Here is a 25,954-nt window from a genome sequence, read left to right on the forward strand (position 1 = left end):
AAAAATTAAGAAAAATATTTTTCTAATAGCGGTCGCCCCTCGGCAGGCAATGGCAAACCTCTGAGTGTATTTCTGCCATGAAAAAGCTCCTCATAAAAATATTTGCCGTTCGGAGTCAGCTTGAAACTGTAGGTCCCTCCATTTACGGAACAACATCAAGACGCACACCACAAATAGGAGGACGAGCTCGGCCAAATACATAAAAAGGGTGTACGCGCCAATTATATATATATATATGTATATAAGGTTCTCATTATGTTCATAAAAATATATTTTTGAAATACGTACTTAAGTGTAGTTACGTAGTTATTCAGCAGTCTCATTTTTCTCAAGACAAGCTGAATAAATGGAGGTGCAATTAATGATGATTAATTTCTGTTGTTTATACTATAAAAATGAGCTGTTTGAATTTGGAGCAGATACTTCGATAGATTTTCTAAGGTTGATATAGCAAAATTCCACATCTCCTACCATTTAAAAAGGTTAGCCCATTCCTTAAGGGTGGTTTGCTTTTCAAAACACAGGCATCACGGGCACACAACTTCGAGAAACTAGTTGTTTTCTATTTGCTACTTCTCTGCTCGCTTAACTGAAACTATGTAAGGGAAAACTGATGGAAATTAGGCGACCTGCTTTAACGAGTGCTTAAAAATTTAATTGAGGAACATACATTCAAGAATCGTGCTTATTGTGCAGTATCAAAATGACGGGCCCAAATATGGCTCAGAATATTTACTAAATTGTTATCATTTTTACATATTTTGTAAATATCATTTTCTCCGCAGCGAGTTTATTTACTACTATCAGCAAAATTTAATTCAAATTTAAAATATGTACACAACAAATAACTGTTTTTTGTTTTGTTTTTGGGCAAAACGATAAGTTGTTGCCGAATCAAAAGTAGCTTTGGAAAAAGTATATGTACTTTTTTGTGTGCCTGCGAGGTATTATTTTTAAGTCATTTTACTTGAAATTAATCAACATTTAGCTACTTATTTGTTTATTTATCTGTTTCTCTAAAATGAATAACAGCTCTTTTTTTACTACTATATAATACAATTATATTTCAGAATTAGTTATAGCATCTAGCAAACGAATTTTTCTAATTGAGTGAGGTAGCTGTAAATATGAAAGTTTGTTTTATTCTAATTTTTTACATAGCTCCAATTTAGAACTCCTAAATATGTATTGTAATAGTTTGCAAAACATATTTCGCTACGAACAGGAACAATGAAAGAAAGGGTGGGTCAGTTAACACAGTCGTTTGGAATATTAATCATAGTAATATATAAATATACATATTACAGGGTTGGCCATATAGCGTTTGCTTTTTGAACCACCTATTTTTTTGAGAATGATAACACAAATGACATGTCAAATGTGTTCATAATTTACTTAAAAGTTTGACATTTACGAAATGGGACGATATACGCTTGAACAAAATTGGGAAATATTGAAAACCTATTTCTTCTTCTTCTTCCGCGGTTACAGTAAATGGCAAGCGTTACCGTGACATGCTCAACTAGTTTTTGTTTCCAAAAATTGAAGAGGATGACATGGACGACATTTGGTTTCAACAGGACGGTGCAACTTGAATTCCGATATCAAATGGCCGCCTCGGAGCTGTGATTTAAGCCCGTTGGACTGTTTTTTGTGGGGAGCCGTTAAGGACAAATGCTATGCGAGCCATCCAGAGACAATTGATGCTTTAAAACACGAAATCGAAGTTGCCATTCATGAAATTGGAGCCCAAACAATCGAAAATGTGCTTAAAAATTGGGTTGATCGAATGGCCTACTGTAAAGCCAGTCGTGGCAGTCTTTTGAACGATATTATTTTTTATTCAGAAATAACATTGTTCAATCTTAAAAATAAAAGAATAGTTTGAAAAAATATTGATTAGTTTTTTTTTATAGTCGATTCAAAAAGCAAATTTTACTTGGCCCACCCTATATATAATATATTAATATTTTAAAAGTGCAGGCAGGAAGATTCCTTCTACTCAGTTACCGAAATTCGAGGGCTGTATGATAAATACTGGGCTTGACAAGAAAGAAAAAAATCATTTTTTTTTTTGTAGAAAATATATTTTATTTTTCAACGTTATTTTTCAGCTCGATCGTTAGACCTAAATTTTTTCCATCGAGCAATTTTTTCATATTTGTGAATTCGAAATAATCGCTGGGTGCTAAATCTGCGGAACATGAGGAATGAGAAAGTAAATTCGTATTCTAATTCGTGGAATTTTCGAAGTTCACACGCGCATATTTATTATCAATCGTGAGAAAAAGCAGCACTAATTTCACGGAAAGTTAGTTGTTAAAATATTTGGTACCCATTCAATGGAAATAGCCACTATCTAGCAATCTCAAACTTTCTTACTTTCCGATCGTTTATCCCAATATTGTAATTTTTTTTATCACTTCTTAATAGGTAACCTCAATTGGATGGCCTGGTCCTCATGGTCCATGTATAAAATGCTTACACGGCCCCCAATATTTTAAAGTTGATAACGAAGGCGCAGTGTCTCCATAAAAGCCTCTTAGTCTTTAGCCCCTTGATAGCTTTTAACTCCGTTTTAATCACATTCTTGGTTTTCTTAAAAAAAAACAAATTTTGTCACTGCTCTGTACTCTATTTTTTTATTATTTTGAATTAGCTACATATATAATTAAAATTAGTTATAAAATATACTCATAATTTAACAGATTACAAACAGTGAGTGACTGATCTGGGCCACTAATGTAGTATATTTACAATCCTCTTACAAACATATAGCAATCTCATATACTGATGACGAATTCCATCTTACAGTGGCAATACATCGATTAGGCTTTAGAGGTTTATGCTCTACTAGCGACTTTCATCAGAGTATGTACGAGGTGTCTTGAAAAAGTGAGGTGACTTTTTATATTTCGCGGGTAACGTGCATTCGATTTTCGCTTTCGACTTTTTTTAGTTTGCTGAATTGAGGCGCATGTCCGGAAAAATGTTTATAGGTTCAACTGTATGCCATATTTAGTTTGTTTTTGACCGATACAAAGGCTATATGGTGTACTCAATGACTTTCTGCTATCGGAAGAAATGGGTCAAAGAATCGGCATTATTTGGCCAAAATAATATCATTCATATAACCGAACTTTGTCCTTTGAGACAAAATAAGAAGGTTCTTAAACTTTTCTGTATGTTGACATTTTTTTATTTTTATTTGTTTTTATTTTATTTCATTTCTTGGTCTTTACTTAAGCAAGACTACAACGACTAGATTTTCTTAGAGAACATTTTTTAATAATTATTAGCTTATTAAATTTAAGTCCACGTTTGAAAAAATAGTCTCCCTTACGGTGTTGCGCATTTTTACCATATACAACAAAATTCTCCTGTAAGACTTCTTACCACCGACTAGTTTGGTATAAAGTTTGAAACTAGGATTTGTATGTTTGTTTTAAAGAACTAGGTTCACTTTTGTGAAAAAAATACCGAATATTTAAAACACAAAAAAAAAAAACATCGTGGGCTGAACCCACTTTTTCCTACACATAAAAAATTCTAAAAAAAAGTTTTGCCGTGTACATATGTAATTTCATCAATAAGAGGCAGTGCAATTTCAGAAAATTAAAATTCAAATTATAATATTTCGCCATTTTTGCTGTTACATTTTTTGTCAATATCACGATTGGACAGAAATTCAGAGGCTGATTAAAAAATGCTGAAAAATTGTTCATTAATAATTGTACATTCACCGATAGTTTCAGCTGTTCGGCAGCTGGGTGTCATGGGTTGGTGCGTGGACACCATTTGGTAATGCCAAGGCTGGAAAGCTCGGGAATGAAATTCCAAGTGGTAGAAAAAGTTTTTTCTACTAGTGGTTGCCCGTCGGCGGGTAAATGCAAACCGATGTGCGATGAAAAAGTTTCTCTTAAAAAAATTATTCGCGGTACGGAAGCGGTATAAAACTGTGAAATATGTAGCTTGGTGCATAACATACTCCGTACTTGATGAATACATTTTTGTGTTAAGCCCCGTTTCTCATGAAACTTGAGGTACGGAGTTATTCCGAGATAGGGGCAGTGCATTGGAGTTTGAGCTCCTTTAACTTTTAAAGTGAATTGCATTACTGCATAGTAGAATTCGATTATTCTCTACTATCGCTAAATGAAGGTAATCAGAATGATTAGGTTTAGGCCCAGAGTCACTACAGCCCCGAGTAGTGGTAGCAAAAATATCTTCAGTAAGTAAAAAAAATTACCCGAATTTAAAACCATATCAGCAGTTTGAAGAATCTTTAATTATAAATTGAGTAGTAGAGTAGTATGCTCTTCGTTCTTCGACTTGATTGTCGTCATTGATACATAAATAATTTTGGCGAGGCTTTATACCAATCCTAAGTTAGCCAGTCTTTCTCTTGCTAATTGACGTCAGTTGAAACCACGAAACAAATTCAAGTTCTGCTTCACTTAGTCTATCCAACGCAAAGGGAGCCTTTGTCTTTCTTTGCTACGACCAGCAGGCACCGCAACGAATTGCAGTACTCGGAATATTTAGTAGTCCTAATTTTTGAAGTACAAATTCTTAGCTTCCTCCAGCACTAAGCTCGTAGTTGAACGTTTGTTTCACTATTTCTGATACGTGTGCTCGTTAATTGTAATAGTGTAAATCGATTTCCTTCCTCGAAATAAGTAGATAACTGTACCAATTAGTTCCAGTACCAGCAAGTTTGTACGACAGTGAAGGGCGTTGTTCACTCAAAACCTACCGCACTAGCCTTTGTCCTACAAAGGAAGAAAACTGCATTCGTATGCTGCTTTGTAGCAACCTTTTACCCCTTTATTAGCCAAATAAAATAATTGAAATCTCGGACCTATGCGATCTTTACATGTATACGCACACATGCATAAACATATTTGCCAATTGTGGTACGAGTATTAGCTTTAATTTGTTCCTTCTTCCTTCATCCTTCACCCTTCTTCCATCATCACATGTTTACTGATTAAACGAACACGAAACTGTACTATTCGTTACTATACCCAGCTATAATCTGATGCGTGTGCGTTAGAAAAAAGTGGAGCCACCCAAATATAAAATGAACAAAATATTCTTGAATTCAACACAAATACGAAGTTGCTGCGCCTCATTAAACTATGCACATAAGAAAACTTTTACCCAAGCTGATGAAGTGGATAACAGACAATGATGAAAAGTTAGTTTGTTCGTACTCGCACTTTTTATTGTAGTATGTATGCGTGTATGTATGAATGTAAAGGATACAGTTGAGCTAGGATGCTAGTGCTAGTCGGCGTTTCAGTGACGTGCGGTTAAAATGCCTTTGGAATTCGTTGAAATGGAAGAATGAACTTGCGACTTTTATTTACACTTTTGTGAATTTGTAATTTCGTGAAGGATTAGCAACGCGGATATTGATTAGATTTATTGATTAGAAATGATTCGACTTTCAAAAAGACTGTGAACTGTAGTCCAGTGTAATCCATTTCTAATACACTAAATTGTAACGATTTAAGAAAAACTTTATTTAAAGAAACTGATATAAAATATCAAATACTGATAAATACTTAGCACACAATACACTGTTCGAAATTTGTTGTCCAGTGCTTCCGGAAAAGTCTTGCATTAGAACAAAAAAAAGCGGAACTGTAATTTGATAGACATCCCTGGTATCAATTCAAGCATACAACATTTGTTATTGCCTAGAAATAAGGCAAAATAAGTAAACTCTTCAAACTCTGTTCTTTATTAACTTCATTTCATTTACATATTTGGAAATTCAAATAAATTTGAAAATTAATATAATGAAATTTAGTTCACACATAATTACTTTAAGATTTCTCTACATATATACTCTGTTTGATACTTTCTAATTGCAAAATTTACTGATTTTTGGCAGATCTCACTCGAGATAAGCCAGTATTCAAAATTATTCGTCCAATTTTGTTTTTGAATAACTTTTTTAATAAATTAAAACAAAAATGGTTTCGAGTGATGTAAATCTTTGTTTCGACCTTTACGCAAAAATGAGTGATGAAAATCCTAATATTGACCTTTATGCGCTCCACTACCTATCTGTCTTTGCTTTTGGGTGATCAATTTAGAGGTATTGGATTTTAAATTGAAATAAAACAACGAAAATTCAAGTTGGTGGGACAATCTTTATTATTTCTGTGTAGACCCATTCATAATATTCACATATTTCTTAAAGATAATCCTTTTCAAATGTTGGCCGCAACTGCGTCGTAATTCGGCCATCGGTAAACACCAATTGTGGATGACTCGCTGGAGGACTTCGGTTGGTATTTCGTGCATAACTTTAGTAATATTGGCTTTCAATACCTCAATCGTAGCCGGTTTAGCCACAAAGAATTTAGGTGTTATATACCCCCACAAATAAAAGTCCAAATGTATGATATCACACGATCTTGGTGGCCAATTCCTTGGTTCGAGACGAGAGATAAATTGCTCACCGAAACGAAGATACACTAAATTCATTGTTTCAAATATTGTGGACATCACGGGCTTCAATCTCCGGTGTCTAAAAGTCATTTGTCATGGCGCGATAGCGTTAGTCATTCACTGTTCCATTGGTGCTAGCCACGTCTTTGAAGAAATATGGGCGGATGATTCCTCCAGCCCATAGACCGCCGCAAAAGGTTGTTTTCAATGCATGCAATGGCTATTCTTGAATGGCTTCGGGTTGCCCAAATACAGCAATTTTGGTTATTGAGATAACCATTAAGCCGAAAATGGGTCTCATCGCTGAACGGTTATGTACACCATAAATTGGCCTGAGTGCGCGATGAACACTTTTCACAGAGCGTTAATTTTCGTAATACAATTGTAAAAATTGTACTCGGTGCTTAGGCGTAAGTCTTTCAATGATGAAATGTCAATGAATAAAGGAAAAAAAGTTGAAAAAATTATAAATCTTCTGAATCTTAAATCCACCTTTGCATGTGTTTTCGATTTTTCACAGTTCTAGAAATGGTTTTAAATTCACAACAACGACTTTGGATTCAATGGTGCGAGAAATGTTGGGAAACTGTTTGGTTTAATGATACTCTAAAGAAAACAGCTATTTACGTGTGGCATGAATGCTTCAGAAAAGACTGTGATTCCATCCGAAATGACGAACGTAGTGACAGGCCATCGACATTGATAACGGATGAAGACATCAATAAAGTGAAAGAAAAATTGATCAATAACCACTTAACCTCTTAATTACCAAAGACCTGGCAACGGAACATTGTAGTTAATGATTTGCGTTTGCGTCGCCTAGCTGCAAAGTTGGCCCAAAAGGATTTGAATTTCATGCCAGATACCGTGTTGATACCACCAAAGACGTGATTTCTTAAGCTGAATCCGGTCCAACATTCTTCAAATGAATCAGTACTGAAGGCGAGACCTAAGTTTATGAGTACGACACGCAATCCAGACATCAGGCGAGCGGAGAGCTCCGAATGAACCAAGACCAAAAAAACCACATCTTTTTCAGTTAACAAAGACTACCATATTATTTGGGCATTGTGAGACGTTTACGTAAAATTTTCGAAAAAAAAGATTTGTGGAAAAACAATGCGTGGATTTTGAACCATGAGTGTCACCATTATCTATGAATTTTTGACCAAGGGCGAAATGAAGCGAATACCATCCAACAGCCATCGAGTTTATCGGGCGTGGCTTCCTGCGATTTTTTTCTATTTGATCAAGTCAAAAAACCACTTCAAGAAACGCGTTTCAACAGTTGAAAGGCGGTAATGGAAAAATCGACGACTCTGTTGACTACACCGAAAATAAAGTTACTGAAAGGCTTCGAGGAGGCTGGATCAAACGCTGGGATAAGTGTGTTGTGCTGATGGGAAGTCTCTTGAAGGCAATAATATGTCTTTTGAGGAATTTTCGGAATATATTCCGCGAATTCCTAAAGTGGTATTTCTGCGAAATTGTCATTTTTTATCTCGGACACGTGAGCAGTCACATTGAAAATTTTGTTGACGATATAACTTTGCTCCCATTGTTTTTTCACTAAGTAAGAAGCAGTAAAAAATTATTTAAAATATACTGTTAAAAATAATTTCTTATTTGGTATGTGAGCATTTTGTTATATTCTGAGAAAAGAGTATGCACAGAGTTTTTGAGTTAATTGCTCTATGTACGAGTATCTAGATTAACAGAGATAAAAGCATGTATATATGTACATATAGTATATATATGCATTAATTCGTTTTGGAGGCGTTGGCTTTTAAATTTTCCACTGAGTCATAGCAAAGGAAATAAAATAAAATAAATATTTTTTCATATATATTTTCCCTAGAATTTCAGACAACAAGAATGTTAAAGATGTTTCAGAAGCGCTGTAACGTGTCACGCTTCAAATACCTAATATTGAGTACACACTTTTTCATATTAATCTTTTACCAAATTAGTCATTCTATGTAAATAAAGTTCTTTTAATAGAGAAGTGAAGTGAGCTTAACTGTTCCTATCATGGATACCATTTGTGATTATTTATTTTAAAATGTCAATTCATATTTTGTTTGCTGACTAAACAAATGCCAGATGTGAAGCGTCAGCAAATTTCTGGTATTATCGATATCTGCAATTATGAATGAATTTGGCGCCAATGCACGATAAGAATCTTACTGATAGTACATATATGATAAATTTAAGAATGAATGCCATGAAAGATATGTTCGAGTACATATGTAGGTATGTGTAAATACTCAAGAGCAATACCATCAATGACGCATTCAAAGGGCGATTCGAGTGTCAATGAAAGGAAAAGTGAAAAGACAGGGAGTGAGGTTGAGTGCGTCAACAAAAAACGTTTGTAATTTCTGTTTTCTCCCCAAATAGGTAATGTTGAATAAAGAGCGTGCCTTTTCAGCGTTAATTCAATATATCTTAAATAAAGTTGAGAGTCAATACGTTTTTTTATCTATGTATGTATTCCTCATAATTTGAATATCTGTTGTTGGTTGACGCAGAGTATGTTGTTTATTTATTTAACATTTTTTGTTATTGCTGTTTTTTTTTTGCTTTTGGTTTCTGCTTTTGGGTTTTTGCTTTTCTTGTTTTGCCTTAAGATCCTCCACCTCACCTCAATTGCTTGCGTATGCTGCAGTTGCTATGAGAGTAAAATTGACTCATTCATGTTGATATATAAAAAGCGTTGCTGCTGGTATATGACTTCTCAATTCTTTAGCTGAATCGCAATACGCTGGACGTATTCAGCCCCGAAAAATACATACATATATATTTCCTTTTGCGTGTGTCTGGCAAGCAAAAGGAGTCACGTACGCGTAGTGTCCTTAATTGAGGTAAGATTTTATGTGTACGAGCTAAATTGTGAATAACTGTTAAAAAATAAAAATAAAAATTTATTTATTGCTGCTGGCAAATTTGGAGCAAAAAAAGTGAAGGTTATAAAAAAAGAAAAATACCAAACCAATTGATCGAGTGATTTACGCAAAGTGGTTTAAGCAGCCATAACACTAGTCGTTGGGACAAACAACAATAGAAAAAGTAAATATTTACATATATGTATCTGCATAGACTTAAAAATGTAAACAATATCAATTGTGAGAGTTTGCGATCTAAGCCAAAATAACAGTGTGCATGCATTGAAAAAATCCTCAAGCAAAAATTTGTTCGTTGAAAACATCTGACCATTGTTTATATATTAAAAACAAAAAAAAAATAAAAGGAAATATTTGTGCCTTGCTTATAAAAAATAGAAAAAACACAGTGACTTAAAATAATATACATTTTTTGATAAATGTTTATATGAAAAACCTAAAAAGTATGGTTGAATAAAAGTTTAATACAAAATGTTGCATAATTAAAAAAAAATATTTTCTATACGAACACTCATACTCTGCAAATAAAAAATGAAACGAAATGTGCGCTCATCAATGCGTTTATTGTGGAGAAATCCACGAAAAAGACTAAAATTAAGTTATCCTTTCTACCAAAAGTTTTTAATTTTTAATCGGGTTTTTTAGATAAATATTTATCCCAACAACAAATCGTTTTCTATAAGAACTCTACTGACAGCCAGTGACATACGAACATATGTGTATTCTACAAACGATTGTTTAATAATTTTACTAGCCCATACTAATTAATTCATTTTAGAAAAAACGCTCATCGGCATTTGATTGTAACCAATAAAAAAATTGAAATTATCTACAACTACTTCATAAAAACTTAAGGTGCAAAAGCATATGCGCTTAAAAACAATCATAGCGATTAATTAAAAAAAAAAAAATACATTGGAAAAAAAATTTGTTACTGTAAACTACATAGATGCCATAGGTATTAATGATTCGATTTCCATTGGTGATATGAAACACCAAAGAAAAAAATAAATAACTTTAACCTACGCTGGATAATGAAAAAATGCCATGAAACAGCTTCTCATAGAAGTAACTCGCGCCAACCAGGTGCAGCAGCAAACTTTATGAGAAGCTCACCCGAATACCTGGAAAATGGATGCAAAAGAGCAACAACTTTAATTATTCATGGCATACGTTTCAAATTTAGTTGCGACTTAAACTGGAATTGCAGTAATTCACCTTTACGACCCACCTCTTAGAGATCTGGTCAACGGTTACTGGCTCTTTCTCACGAGTGGTTCGAATAATACCTATTTAGGAGTCTAAATCCTTTCAGTGCTAACCAATTCACGCTGGTTTTTCAAAAAATTCAAAAAGAATAGTTAAATAGTATCTCGAAGTTTTATCCAGCAAAAGCCACTGATAACACGCGCAAAATATCGATTGTTTCATGGTCTGAATGATGCGCCTTCCTGCTGAACTCATAGATCTTCCAAGCTCAAGCTTTTAAATTTCAACCCATAAAAGTTCAGAAACACTATGCGGTGCTCATATTCGACAGAAACGCTGTTTCACGTAGCAGTATCGAAAAAAACACAAAAAAATGCTCTAAAAGAAATGTGTCAATACTCCAACTTTGCACCAAACGCAGAGAATTGATTGGCTTCTCGTCATACACCTGCATTTATTGCATTTTTTTCAAGCTACGCTGGCTACAAATATTTCAATTGCATTTGTTTGCGCCTGTGAGCGGAACCAATTGACAGGTGTACGCTGTAAAATAAAATTTAATTCTAATATGACTATCCACTATTACAGAAAGTTGTCGATTATCCATACTGCGAGTTGGATTTGGTGCTTTAAGAAAGGCGTAAAGTATTATAGGGTCCACTTGCTAATAGAGATGGTAAAATAAAATAACAGCGAGTGTAAGCGAGTGGTCGCAAGTAGATATTCAGTCAGTGCACCATTTAATTACAGGAATGAGAAATGCCGTTTTAAAATTAAAATTAAATGCGAATCACGCAAATAAAATCGTTTATCTAATAATAATATATTTCTTCTTCTTTTCATTAGCTGCTCCCACTCCTTCCTTCTACATTTTTCTGATTTTTATTTACGATGGTCACATTTGATTAGCTTTGGAAAAATATCCCAACATTTTTTTGCTAGATTGTTGATTTTTTTATTAGACACGTTGACATGACACCATATAATGTAGCTCGTAAATTTTTACGACACGCTAAAAAGACTACTGTTGAAAAACATGCATAAAATACAAATAAAAAAACCGAATACATATTTTTTTCAAGCGATGGATTAACAACAAAGTGTTCACAAATATTGTGTACGAGCGTATCAAAGTTTATGCTGATGAAATAATACATAGATGAATACCGGTATGGCTTTAGAAGCAATCGATCAACAATTCATCAAGGTTTACTGGTAAACCAAATTTTTGAAAAATTTTTCGAGCGTAACATTGATATATTCTGCCTATTTATCGATTTTAAACAAGCGTTTGATAGTCTAGACAGAAAGCAAATCAAACACTGTTTCCAAAAGCTTAGCGTTCCGTTGAAACTGATTGAACTGGTTCTTTACACGTTGAAGAATACTACCAGCAAGGTGCTATGTCAAGGAGAAATGTCTGAACCCTTCCAGGTCCTCTCTGGTGTTAAACAAGGAGACGCATTGTCCGCTCTGATTTTAAACCTTATGTTGAACACAGTTGCAAAAGAAATTAACTTGCCCGGAACAATATTTGACAAAGGTTTTTAAATATGTACCTATGCTCATTGGCAGAAAACAAAAACAAACTAATTCGCATATTAAAGCTGCTATAACCAAAAGCAAAAATTATAGGCCTGAATGCCAAGGCCGAAAATACTAAGTTTATGCTTCGCTCAGTACGTAATATGGATGCCAACAAACTAGCCATAGATGATTTTGTTTTTGAAAATGTAAATGAATTTTCGGCTTGAAACTGTAGGTCCCTCCATTTGTGGAACAACATCAAGACGCACACCACAAATAGGAGGAGAAGCTCGGCCAAACACCCAAAAAAGGTGTACGCGTCAATTATTTATTTTTTTTTAAATGAATTTAAATACTTCGGATTTAATTCTTTCATCTATTGCAATTGATGTGTTTTTACTCGCTGATGGTAAAAACACATCAATTGCAATAGATGAAAGAATTAAATCTGCTAATAAGACGTACTATACAAATATAAAATTGTTCAGATCAAAGGTTTTATCACGAATGCAGAAAATCAAGATGAATAAAACTTTGATACTACTGGTTTTACTTATGATGCTGAAATCTGGACACTGAAAAGCTAATGATATAAATCAGTTATTGCGATTTGAAAGAACCATAATGAGAAAAAGCTACGGTCCTATTCGGCTTGAAAACGGCACGTATCGCAGCCGTTATAACAACGAAATTGAAAACCTTATTGGTGGTGAAAATGTAATACGTTTTATTAAAGCGCAGTGAATTAGAGGGAATGTCCACATCATAGGAATCCCCATAGAAAGAATCCAAAAAAGGGTGTTTACTTTGCGTCCAGTTGGAGGAAGAAAGAGAGGCCGACCAAAAAGAGATGAACGTTCGTAACTGAAAGCTAGAGAGGAACGGAACAAAATCAAAATTAAATGGTAAATTTTTCTCTACATTGTGGAAGTTTTGCAAAGTGGCTGCCCTATGTCCTCGATAACCTCACGAATTTCTTCTTGGAGGTTTTGAATCCTGGGCTGTTGGCGTAAACCTTCTCTTTCACGTGGCCGAACGAAAAAGGTCACAAGGTCTCTTTGAGAGATAACACGGTCCGGAAACTTTTCCCGTAAAAGATCAATGGTTTCATTGCTTGTGTGACACGTAGCGCCGTTTTGTTGAAAATTGCGTTGTCCAGATCAATACAATCCAACTCCAGCCATAAAAAATGGTTAATCATCCCTCGATAGCGATAGATAACACCTGTTATTGGGAAACCCTTTATTACGTGTATGATTGGCACGCATAGGCATTTTTGTGGTTGTATCGACATTGCACGTTGATAAAATTTTTTTTTAAATTTACTTCGTTCTGCAATAAGAGCCATATAACTTCTATTTTAAACTATGTACAAAATGTTGTTTAATAAAGTGCAAAACTGAAGTGGCTCAGTAAACGCTTTGAGTTTTGCCAATTTTGTCATTGCTGATGATTTTGACGTTATCAACACAGACAGAAAGGAAAAAGTGCGTAACATCGTTAACAAAGTTGCATACCTAGAATTTTTCGGAAAATCTTAAATTAAAAAATTAATAGTCAAAACTTTGCCATATATCGCGCTACTATTACTGTAAACCAGGGTCGCAGTCACTTGCGATTTAGTTCAGTTGCAGTCACAATCGATGATTTCAATTTTTGAATGTAGTCATTGACTAATGTTTGTAAATTAAAAAATTAGCCCTGAGGCCTTTTTTCGGAAATCCCATTAATTAGTCATTTTGGGAAGAAATTTTCATTTTTCAGCGTAGTCACAAAAATATTTGTAACAATTTCTATACAAATAGTTTATAATCATTAATAGCATTGGAAATTAATTATTTTAAAAGCTCTTCAATTATTTTGCAATTGCGAATCTATTGTCTGATAGACGGGGTCTGCGTGGTGCATTAAGTAGAGGGACAAACGAAAATAGTCTTTTCATGGCGACGGAGCTAAATAGGGCTGCATTGAATTAAATGTATGCTCTTTTAATAGTAATAGTTAATGAAAAAGCGGAAATGACGACTCTAGATAACTGAAAAATACTTCAATGAGAGACTTCATTCACATGACTTCAACTGACTTCTGAAAATGACTTCATTCAAGTGATTGTCTAACAAAAACAAACTTTAAAATGAATTATTAGTACCAAAAATTTAGTCTAACTATGCCATAAATGGCTCGATTCTTTTACAACTCTGCTGCAAACACAGGTATAAATCATACCATAGTTTCAGCTAAACTGAGCCAATCATTCGAAAGATACGAATTATTGAAATATTTTTAGAACCCTGAACATTTGCCAGTTAGCAACTACCGAAAAAAAAACGCAGACATCAATCCCATTCAAGCAAATTCAAATGAGAGATGGGAAAGACATGAATCAGATTTTTTATAATTACGCATTGCTGTTCGGGACTCTAATTCATTTTCCATATAGTGTGTTTGACTGACTGTGTTTGAAATATTATGTTTCAACATATCTTGCAGAAGCTTCTATCAAATTGGCTTAAGGGGTTAGGGGTAGTCAGAGGGCCGAAAAAATAATGATTTTCAAGAATTTTTTTTGCTGGTCAATTGCTTTATTTTACAAAAATAAAAACATAACATTAATACATCATGTTTCGACTTGACTTAAGCAAAATTTCAAAAAAAAAAAAATAATAATAATAATGATTGTAAAAGTTTTCGCTGTTTGTGGGGAGGCCTTTTCTCCAGAAGACCCTTGCGGTGATCATCACATGTCCTCAGAGATTTATCTAAAATCAATCGGACAAGAGAAACTAGTTTTATTAATAGATAATCTTGAGCCTGGTTCAAGCTTTTTTTTAAATTAATAATATGGTGACCTCAGAAAATATTTTTCAGGTTTTTCGAGAAAAAACTGGTACTTAATTGTTTACAAAAAATTGAAATTTTTGAGAAAAAAATCCTTCGATCAGGCACGAGTTTTCTATGTTTTTCAAAAGCGGTATTAATTTTATTGAAATCTATCAAGCGGTTTCTAAGTTACAGTAATCACCAGTCCAAAAAACCTAGTTTTGAGAAAAACGCATTTAAAGTTTTGCTATCGATTTATCTAGTGTCTGAGCGCACTTTGTTAACTGTTGAATAACTTTGTCGGGTTTTGAGATATTATGCTTGAAGAAAATGCAAAACAAAAAGTCCATTGTCTTGAAAACTCAGTCTACCCCTAACCCCTTAAATAAAATAGTGCAAAGAGGTACTAAAATATTTTCTGAGTTTACCTTTCTCTTCTAGTATTTTGATTTTGACTTATCAGATAATAAATCTATGGTTAAAGCTTCATTGAAAAAATTTGTTGACCTAATCATAAAACATAATGAGTTTCATGTTTAAAATAGACTAATTCATATGTAAGTAAAATACAATATATATATATAATACATATAGTATTTAATATTTCTTTCTTCGTGATGGCAAAAAGACTCTATCGAGAAAAACTTTTTCGAAACATACTTATGTATATATTTTTAGAATGCACTTAAGAAAAACATAAAATACGCTACCAGTTGCTGGCATTTTTTTCTGCATAATATAATGGGAAATGCTTAAGTGCTTTCTTGTGAATAAATTTCTTGCCAAAGTCAATAATTTTTATTTTAGCTTTAGCAAATATGCATTCGGTCGTGACCAACTTACTTAGTGTCAAAGTACTTGAGTACGTAAGTAAGCAAGGGGTGTTTTATTAAAAGGATAGAACTGAAAACGAAAACAGAAAAAAAACAATATTTCAGTTTCTTTAGCTTACCCTTAAAGCTTCTAAATAACTTCGAGCACATTTCGACTCGATGATTATGAACATCATTTGGTCAGTTCAATTGCGTACATATCAGTGACCTTACAATTATGGTTCGAAGTAGTGAAATCTCGCGATTTACATATTTGGACAATTGACCCGAGTTTCTCGAGTAGATTCAGGTACCAACATTTTTAGGCTAAAAATGATATTATAGTTGTTCCTGTGTAGCAGCGTCTGAGTAAGTAATGTCTCATTTATTTCTCAGAGAATTCAGGAAATTCAGGAATTAGGAGTTTGTTTAGGGAATCAAAAATACCCAAAGCAATTTTCTCTAGTGCTCATCATTGAGAGCAGCGTCAGTTTCAACCTCGTTTTGAAAACTTATGGAAGAGTTATGCCTCCAGGTCATAAACTGTACTAATAGTGCATGGTTAGGGGTGAATCAGTAGTTTCCAAGTCATTGTCTGAAGTTGACATTTGGTTTATTTACAAAGCTTTAACGTCAAAAGTGAACCTCGTCACCTAACACGGAACATTGGGCTTGGCGCTGTGTGGACAAACAGATGAGAAATAGAAATAGATTTTCATTTACATTATTTCATAGAGTGAAAAAATGTTAAGAAAAGGCAAAACCATACCAGATATACTTATAAAAAGTTGTGCACATCTCAAAAAAACACCTGTTACAAACTCTTAAAAATTGTGTAAAATAACCTGCCACTGCCATTTGCTTTCCATTAACTTTTCCACGTTCCGCGCAGGCATTTCCAAATAACAAGCACTGCCGCAAAGCGAAGTTATGCAATTCAAACTTTTTCCATGTACACCAGAATATTTGGCGGCTGTCGCGGCGAAATTAAAAAGTTAACCAAACAAATCTACTGACATGATGAGTGAAAGCCACAGTTGTTGCGGTTAGTTACAGTGCCAAATTCCAGCAGCGTTGGTAAAACGCCGAAACTTGCTTTATATACCAAACTTTAGTTTTAAGAGAAAAGTAAAAATATAAAATAACTAATAAAGAAATGATGTATCTTATGAGAAAATATAAATGTGCACGAGTTTGTATGTGCACTGCTTCCCCGCTGGGAATTGTATCGTCCGTTCACTTTTAATTCGTTTCAAGATTGTGCAGGCGTTAAGTAGGGCTCGGCCAAGTTTGTTTTTTTTTTTTCAAAACATATCAAAAACCTTGTGTAATAATTGAAAATATATATAAAAAATTTAACATATTTTGGTCTTGAATCATCTCGTTAATTTTTTTGCAAAGTTTGGTTAAAATTTGTTAGAATTATAATATAATTTCGTCTGAGAAGACCCTTACTGAAAGTTTTCATAGAATATTTTTATGGACAATTTTAACCTTTTACTTAATATTTTTCAGATTTGTAAAAATAACGGTCAAAATGATCTACATGTGTGAGAAATAGTGGTTTAAGATATTCCACAAAAATATCCGCCAATAAATTTTATTAAAGACTCTTAAATACAATATTAATTGTACTCATATATGTAGGCGACGAGTATTTTCAAATAAGTTAGATCTGCTTTAGACTTAATTAGGAAAACTTCTATACACTTTAAAAAATATATAATGCTTAAAAACCAAACGGCGCATGGTCCAATAGTTGTTCTATAGCTCTTCTGCTTTCCTACATGATTGCTGTACAGTTTTATTGATGATTTAGTATGTATTTTTTTTTTACGAGTCGGTATTTATAACACAAATACTCTCGGAGGTTTGCCATAGCTTGTCGAAAGGCGATTGCTATTAGAAACAACTTGTTCCATCATTTGTTGTTACGTATCCGGAGCCTCGAATCCATGCTCTTCTGAATGGTAGTAAGACACTAATTCATTCGGTTACGCTTCGCGCAAAGCAAAACAAAATACTTTCGAAAATAAATCATTTTATCTTAAAATACTGAGGATTTAATACGTCAAGTAAAAAGTGACAGTGGCAGCATTCTTCGCTTCTTTTGTAAATATTTTAGAAAAACAATCGCATTTCTTTCAAACCGTTTATTAGTAAAGTGTGTGATTGTGTTGGAAACACTGAGGAGGTTTGGTCATGGTCTAGGGCCGTATATGGTGGCGTCTAGGGTAGGCAACATAGTTTTCACTGAGTATACAATGAACAAAACTGATTATTTACAATATTTCCAGCTATAATGGTACTTCAGTTTTTTTTTTGACAAAATTAAATAAATAAATAAAGATTGAGACTATCAGAAATCAGAGTATTTCAAAAGCCACGCAATATATAGAGACCCTTTTCAAAGAAAAATAAGCTAAAATCTCTTCATAGTACATAACAAAAGATAATAGCGTAATCGACTTGAAGCAGATGATGTGTTAAAGTAAAATAGATTATTTATTATATATGTAAATGATATAAATGATTATATTAAACTACTAAGACGACTAGGAATATAGGCTATGAGCCTATATACATTAGCGTGTCAATAAAAAGAAATGGCGGTTTTTCCATCGGAGCTACGCAACTTATTAAATTTTTAGACGCACGCTACAATATTTTCGAAGAATGTTTAGATTTACGTGAGATAGATTCGTTTGAACAATCTAAGTTGTATGTAAAAACTTATTTCTTTTATAAAAGACTCAATTTTTTGAGGTTCACGTAAATGAATTTTTCGAAATATTTTCGCAGAATTATTAAAATATACTGCGTTAAATAACTATTCACCAGTATTCAATGACAACTTTTGAAAATAATAATTTAATAATTTTTGTATGAGTATATAATTCACTTTCCTACGAAAACCATATAAATACAAATTTCAGGCTTTGTAATTATAAAAAGTTTCAAGTTTTTTTGAACTTCTTGTTGTGGTCTTGGGCATTTTCTTCATATATCGAAGGCTCAACATATTCTTTACGTGAAAGAAAACACTCAACATAGTCAGCAGACATTTTTGAGTTACTTGAAAGTTGCAATTTTTATACCAAATTCCATGGGTTTTTAAATTCCAATTCTGATTAAAAGTTGTTAAATTTGATGACGATTTTAGATTTTTTTAATTTTTACAACCATCGACATTTGAATTTATATGGTTTTTGTAGAAAAATGAAATACATTGTTATGAAAAAATTATTAAAACTAAATAAGAAAAGAATAAATTGTCAAAATTGGCTAATAATGTGTGCTATAGTCATTTAATGCGTGCTCAATAAGTTTTGTAATGCTGGTTAACAACTTTTTTGATGAGGTGCCCTAATTTGCATAGTTTTTTAATGTAATGAATATTTCTTATTATATTATGACGCGCAACGACCCAGTAATTTAGAAACTTCTCAACTATTTTCAAGTGTGTTTTGTTTTTGTCTATTGTTTATGTAAAGTTAATATATTATTTACAAACCTTTTTATCTTCTTCCCATGAAGTAAAACTTTTCGTGAAAATAAACAAAAAAAAAATGGTAATGGTTTCCTAAAATATTATTATGTACATCCAAAATGCTCACGGAAAATGAGATAAATCCTAAAGAATACAAAAAAATGTTCATCAATTCAATTTGGAGTTTGGAATTGCTTAAGCTGATAATAGAATTACAAATTAAGCGCTTGAAGAAAATTACTTTATTCTTTCCTGTACAATTTGAGAAAGTAGTCTTTGAAATTTTCTCTTTAAGCGAGCATTATAAAAGAATTTGTGGTACACAAATATTTCTTTAATAAGCCCCTCCTGAACCCAAACTAGAAATTACCAAAATTTAGTTGAGTGAAAAGAAAATTAGTTTTTCGGTGATATCGGCATACAAAAGGAATCATTTGAAAGCAAGTAAAGTAGTCAAAGTGAAAGTGATAAGTAGTTGACTGATAGTGCATTTAACGTGAAATTAAAGTCAGCCGAATTTCTTTCAGGGATATTTCTCATGAAAATAAAGATGTATAAAAAAGTAGGAATTGCTAATGTACTTCCACAAGTATATGTTTGTAAGCTGTATAGGCCTGGAAGTTTAAGTAAAATTGAGTGCAGTAACTAACCAAGCAACCACAACAAGTAATCAACCATCACTGCCAGAAATAGGGTGCAAGTAGAAAGCGGCACTAAATTTACATATTTATCTGTAGAACTCAAACTCATTTATTTCTATGCTTTTTGCATTTTCCTTTTTGTTTGTCTCTGATTGTTAGCGGCTGTGAGGTAAACTTCTTAATGGTGTTTGTGCAGGGGAGTGCAATTCTTCAGCTGCCATTTTTATTGCTTTCTGCATATCTAATAAGCGAATGCACACATGCACATATGCAATCGCATGGATGAGTATATTTGTACATCATGTAATTGCTAATCCGACGGTTAACAAAAAATATACACTATAAGGCAGGCATGCCACAAGCAATTTATGTGTATAGAAGATGGTGATATGCTCATGAGAAAATGAGGAAAAAAGGCTTAGTACGTCAACTGATAAAGGAGCCAGTATTAAATATATGCGATTACTAGTAGGTGCAATACATTCCTTAGACTCATTTTATATAAAAAACGCTTTTGCAAGGATTACACAATACTTTGTTTGTTGCTTCTCCATGCGGTGCACGTAAAAACACACTTAGGATGGCTGGCTCACTTTGGTATCACTAAGTAGAAGAATAGTTTTTTCTTCTTTCTTCCAGTGATAAGTAGAGTTGAGTAGTGGGGTTTAAGAAGCGTAAACTATTCTGAACTTTCGCCGTATTATGGATTGCTGCTCATGCAAAGAAGTATTTTTTAGAGAGACCGGTGCTGCATCAACGCTCTTAATTTATAATAATAAGAAATTCGTTCCAATAACACCGTACCTGGATTGTGAATCTTTTTTGTTGTAAAGGTTTTTATAGTTGATCTAACTCAGTTCGGGCGTTCTAAATTAAGGGATGCTCCCGTTTTACAAGATAAGCTTCAGTTGCCGAGATATCAGAAAGGGTTTATATTGAACTTGTAGAGAGGTGGTGTATACTTTATAATTCACCACATTCTAAAAAAACTATGCTATACATTCCAACAAAATCGTACAAATAATTGAGTTAACTTTTGTAGTTCATTTGCAGTTACCGGTGGAAATATTAGTAATTATACAACGATATATTATTGATGAGTTAACAGTTGTTTCCACTTGCTATCCGTTTCTAATAAATATTTTTTATTAAAATAATACAATAACATCAATTCTTTTTATTTTGGAATGTGAAAACACAGAATTATGGCCTAAAGAAATTTAGGCTCTTTACAATTTATTCAAAATGTTTGCAACAATTTTTAGCCAAATACTTGTAAAACATAATTTAATACCGTTACTTGTTCACTCTATACTGCAACAAATTTGTCTACTACTAGATTGAACTAATTTTAATATTAATAAATCTTTCTTCAATCTATTTCCCCGAAAATATTACGATTAAAGAACCCTTTTTTATTTACAAGTCCACCATTTTGGCATTTACTAATAAATATCGAGAATTTAAACTTTGGAAATGAGCCTGAATACTGAAAAACATATTACATAATCAGTGACAATTTGGCGTTTGTATTAATATTTTATCTATCTCTGTATCGTTTCCGATTTATATCAATTTTTGTATTTCAATAAACCGCAGAACTTCGGCGCTTATGTAATCACGATTTAATTGGAATTTAAAATGTTAGTGGAAAACAGAAATATTGTTGGAATGAATTTTTTTATTATTATTTGGTAGATAAAGTAATGGCCTTTTAATTTTTTGAGTTGCATGGTCTAATCGATCAGTCCAATTTTTTACTACTTCCTCCAATAAAGCTAGCCGTATGGCGTCAATGATGGCTTGAATATTGTAATAAATCAAACCGTAACGCCAGCTCCTTTCTCATTTCGAAAGAAATAAGGTCCGATGATGCCGCCACTTCTCTATGAACTTCGCGAACAGATTGATTTGTTTTGAATTACATTTCCACAATTTGGAACCGTTATTCTGTTGTTCTGCCATTAAACGATTACCGATGAAGCCATATTCAACAGAAATGTCAACACAGTTTGCCATTCTCAGCTGTTAAGCCACAGTTATCGATGTCGATAGTACTCATGCAGCTAAAAACCCGATACAAATAAACAATATAATAATAATAATAATTTTTTAGCGATATGGTACTGCTCTTGTGGCTCTGTAGAAATATATGTAGCTCTGTATTTTCTAAGTAATAATCACTTATCTCCATTGCGTTCACTATTGGCAACGTCCGTCACGACGTATGAGTAATATTCACCTGCAGCACGCATTCAAAAAGTTGCGTATACGATCGGACGCGCTTTAAATGGAAATTATTATGAAAGAAAAATACATAAATAACTTTTTGTTATTAAAATAGTTTGTTTGTAATCTAACGTACGTATTTATTTATTTTTTTATTTTATTTCAAACATTTGTTTCAGAGGCAGCATATAAAATTCAACCAAAAAGTTTTTAGACGAACATACACCCTTACACGCTTACTTCTATCTTGCGGCAAACGCTAGAGTTTAAACGCACATAGGTAAACATTGTTTCTCAAAGCACACACACCTACAATGATGACCTGGTTTAGTGGCGTAACTACGTCGTGTGTCAGTGATTTCCGGTGTAAGCGGAAGTGTCACGGCTATTTGTTTTTGGCATGTGCTTTGCTGTTGATTGCGGTGCCGGTGAATGCACGTCCCAAGGAAGCGGAGAGCGATATTGTCGTACCGCTAGACGAGGGAGTGCCGCTGAGCGAGGAATATAGCGATGTAGATAATATTGAGGTAGGTTAACGAGAAGTGCTGTGCATACATACATACATATATACATTCACATGCACGAGCAGGTGGGTGCTCATGCATTCGCCTTAAGTTTTATTTAATTACATGAAATTAAAATTTTCTCTTCAAACTTTTAGCTTCATCAAGCTAAAATTGTTGATGGCATATTAAAGGAGGATCATCCAGTTATAATGTACAAAGAGGATTTTGTAAGCGAAGATTTTGGTAAATTTGTGCATATAATTTAGTTATTTAATTCGTACAGCTAATAGTTATACAACATTTTATTCTTCGCTTCTAACAGTTCCCAAAAAAAACAAAACTCATCGCTTGCGAAAACATAAAGATCCGGCACACCGACGTCGTCGCATTGGTGATCATTCTGCCTCTGAGGAATATCATCCGCTGCAGCCGGAAAAAATCTATTTCGATATATTATCATCAGCGCCCATTATCGCCTCAGATGAGTCGAAGGCGGCCTCGTCAAAAATGCATGTGGAAGTAATTTCCTTAGCTGATGCTGACTCCAAACTGGTAGAGAACGAGGATGAAGTGAAGCGCGTGCTTAATAAGCGCCCAAAGAAATTCCATCACCGTCGACAACGTCGCGACACCGATAGAAACGGAGATGGTGCACATGTGGTGCAAAAGCGCAATCCATATTATAGATTTTCAAAGGTTTCTACCAACGCCAATAGCTTAAGTGGCCCAGCACACATTGCCAACTACTATTTGCCTAGTTATCCACCAGCAAAGCGTTTTGAAAAGTGAGTACTTCTTAGACTAATTTGTTATTAAATTTTCTTTAGAATATCTCAAATTAGTGACTATTTATACCGAAAACAACTATACAACCCTAGTGAATATATATCCTAGCAAATATACGTGGCTGCTAAAATAACTAGTCACTGGAAAGGAGGGCACATCATAAATATTTTATATTTTAACAAGACTCGAGTATTAATTAATACATGTGGCTTTTGATGGTTAAAAAGCTTGGCTATAATCGATGTACAGGACAATTCTATTTGACTTATCCCCTTTGAGGGTTTTGAGGCAATAGAATACCTTTTGGGTATCTGTACGGCAAATACCCGTAAAATATTCAGTGGGTTCCGTGATCCACCCAAGACTTCTCCTGCTAACATAATTAAGCTCAATTAGCGTAAATTAGTATTCCGTATTGCTTTTTTCGATATACATATATACATTTTTAACTGAGAGAGGAATTGTAGAGATTGTGTTGGAAATTAAATTTGATAATCAAGTCCCTAAACCTAAATGAACTGCCTAAAAATCCTACTATTAGAGAAAGCAAACAAGCAGTTCTGATATTTGGGGAATTAATTTTTTAACGCAAAAAAGTCAAGATTTCTGCTATTAGAACTACTTTTTAGGTGAAGAATAATGTCGAGAAAAGGCTCACATTTAATTGTTTTTTCGCCTTCAACAAAAATAAATAAAATTTTTTAATTGGGCGACTCCTGAGAATGCAATATATAACTTGCAATATGAAAAACATGGATTTGCTAGGCTTAATATGCACACTTGATAATTGACCTTGAGACTTGTTAATGGCCATAAGGAATTCAAGAGGAATAGCAGAACGGCGGGAGTTGATAAGACTGCGTGAAATAAGCACGACATTTTATTTCTTTCGACCTTGCATTCAGAGTAGCAGCCTCAATGACATACTGCATTATTTTCCTCACAGCGAGCTTTGTTCTATTACACAAACGAGGTGGTTTAGTTTTAATTGGGTATTCCGATTTTGAATAACGAATTGTACCGTGGCATACCGAGAAGATTCAATTGATTCAAAGACTCGATGGGTTAGTCAACAACTTCGTCCCCATTCAGTGCGCTCTCAATATATTTGTAAGCAACTGGTTTGCCTGAAATTCGTTTCTGAATTACGTAGTTCATTGCGCCAATGATTACTACCGAAATGGCACGCTCAGAAATCAATTTAAACATTTTATGGTTGGTGATAATTTGCATGAAAACCTTCAGAACGAGTTATTTAACAGATGACACATCGACACAGAAATTCAAAGAAAATGAAATACAATTTGCAGTAGCATCAATTGGCACTTAGCATCCACCATTGGGCAAAAACTCTTTTGAAAATATGACTGCCGATGCATGGTGCTTTAAAAGCACGTGCATTCACAATTCTTTAATATTTCGATCAAGCTATTTCATATCATATGACCTTCAAAGAGGGCGAAGGCGCTACCTATCGAATCCACATTTTTTTATTCTCTTGCGTCTCCTGGCCTTTCCTAACGGAATTTTATATTTATTTTTACTATAGGTTACAAGCCTACACCTTTCTCCAAATACCATCAATAAGTTAATAAAATTTCATGGAAATAAGTTGAACCGTAACAAATATACTTTCATTTTTATAAAGTGTCCTTTCAATGGCGCGTCTAGATGTTGTTTCAAAATAAAACGTGAAAACTTTTAGACTATTTCAGGTTTCACCATTTTTGTTCAAAATACGGCTCTTGACAATTATATGTGAAAAATTACATTATTTAAATGTCCACCATGTGCAAATCTACAGGTAAAATCCGCTAAACAGTCGGTTTATGAATGTTTCATTCCCAACATAACGTCTAGTTTTTGATCTACAAGTCCTTTTTGTATCTTCGATGGAGCCATTTCCTTGAAATTTTTTCACCATTCTTTGAATTGTTGACCCGCTCAGACGAGTATTTCGCACAAAAACATCCCGACTTTTTGGATGTCTTTTAAAAATCGACCATTTCCATTATAAGTTTCAATAATTTTAACGCGTTGTTCCATCGTGTAAAATTGTATATCTGTTTGCTTGACAAATCTCAAAGATGGCATAAGACATTCATCTAGAAATTATTTATTACTAAAGACCCTATTTATGTAGTCAAGAAGATTTAAAATTTGTCACTTATCTAATCCTTTCTAATATTTTATAAATATTTTTTTCAATCCACATCCAGACATCCAGTTGCTGGAGATTACTTTAACGGCCCGATCAATGTCATTCAAGTTGCTTCCAGATTTGGTGGCCCCTCCAATACGGATCGTGTGGTTTGGCGCGATTACACGCCAACTAGAAATCGTAAGTACCAGAAAAATTTTCATCATAAATGCCGATATGTAGTTATATACTCGTGCATATATGCCAGTAAAAGAGTACTAACCTCTTCAAACTTATAGCCAATCAACGTTTGAACATCACAGTTGGAGCCCCTGCACCGCTATTTCCTCAACGAACTACACCTTCACCATTGCCAGCTGTAAGTAAGTGCCCAGTTTATTTTCTTACATTCGTAGTATTTTTACA

At 33.7% G+C, this 25,954-nt stretch overlaps 1 protein-coding gene across 3 annotated transcripts in view; it reads left to right on the forward strand.

Annotated features, from left to right (window-relative positions):
• Window positions 1-25,954, forward strand: part of LOC129253206 (uncharacterized) — a 90,691-nt gene that overhangs the window by 64,112 nt on the left and 625 nt on the right. Inside the window, exons 1-6 of one of the 3 annotated variants that reach the window (XM_054891488.1) lie at window positions 9,516-9,534; window positions 22,276-22,623; window positions 22,758-22,845; window positions 22,925-23,387; window positions 25,608-25,729; window positions 25,828-25,911. In XM_054891488.1, the coding sequence (XP_054747463.1) occupies window positions 22,411-22,623; window positions 22,758-22,845; window positions 22,925-23,387; window positions 25,608-25,729; window positions 25,828-25,911 (970 nt within the window). In that variant the 5' untranslated portion in view covers window positions 9,516-9,534; window positions 22,276-22,410. Of the gene's footprint in view, window positions 1-9,515; window positions 9,535-22,275; window positions 22,624-22,757; window positions 22,846-22,924; window positions 23,388-25,607; window positions 25,730-25,827; window positions 25,912-25,954 lie in introns of those variants that run through there. The other 2 variants (XM_054891489.1, XM_054891487.1) reach the window with 2 other exon arrangements.

The sequence above is a fragment of the Anastrepha obliqua genome, chromosome 1 (genome assembly GCF_027943255.1).
Source record: "Anastrepha obliqua isolate idAnaObli1 chromosome 1, idAnaObli1_1.0, whole genome shotgun sequence".
In the NCBI taxonomy this organism is placed as follows: Eukaryota; Metazoa; Arthropoda; class Insecta; order Diptera; family Tephritidae; genus Anastrepha; species Anastrepha obliqua.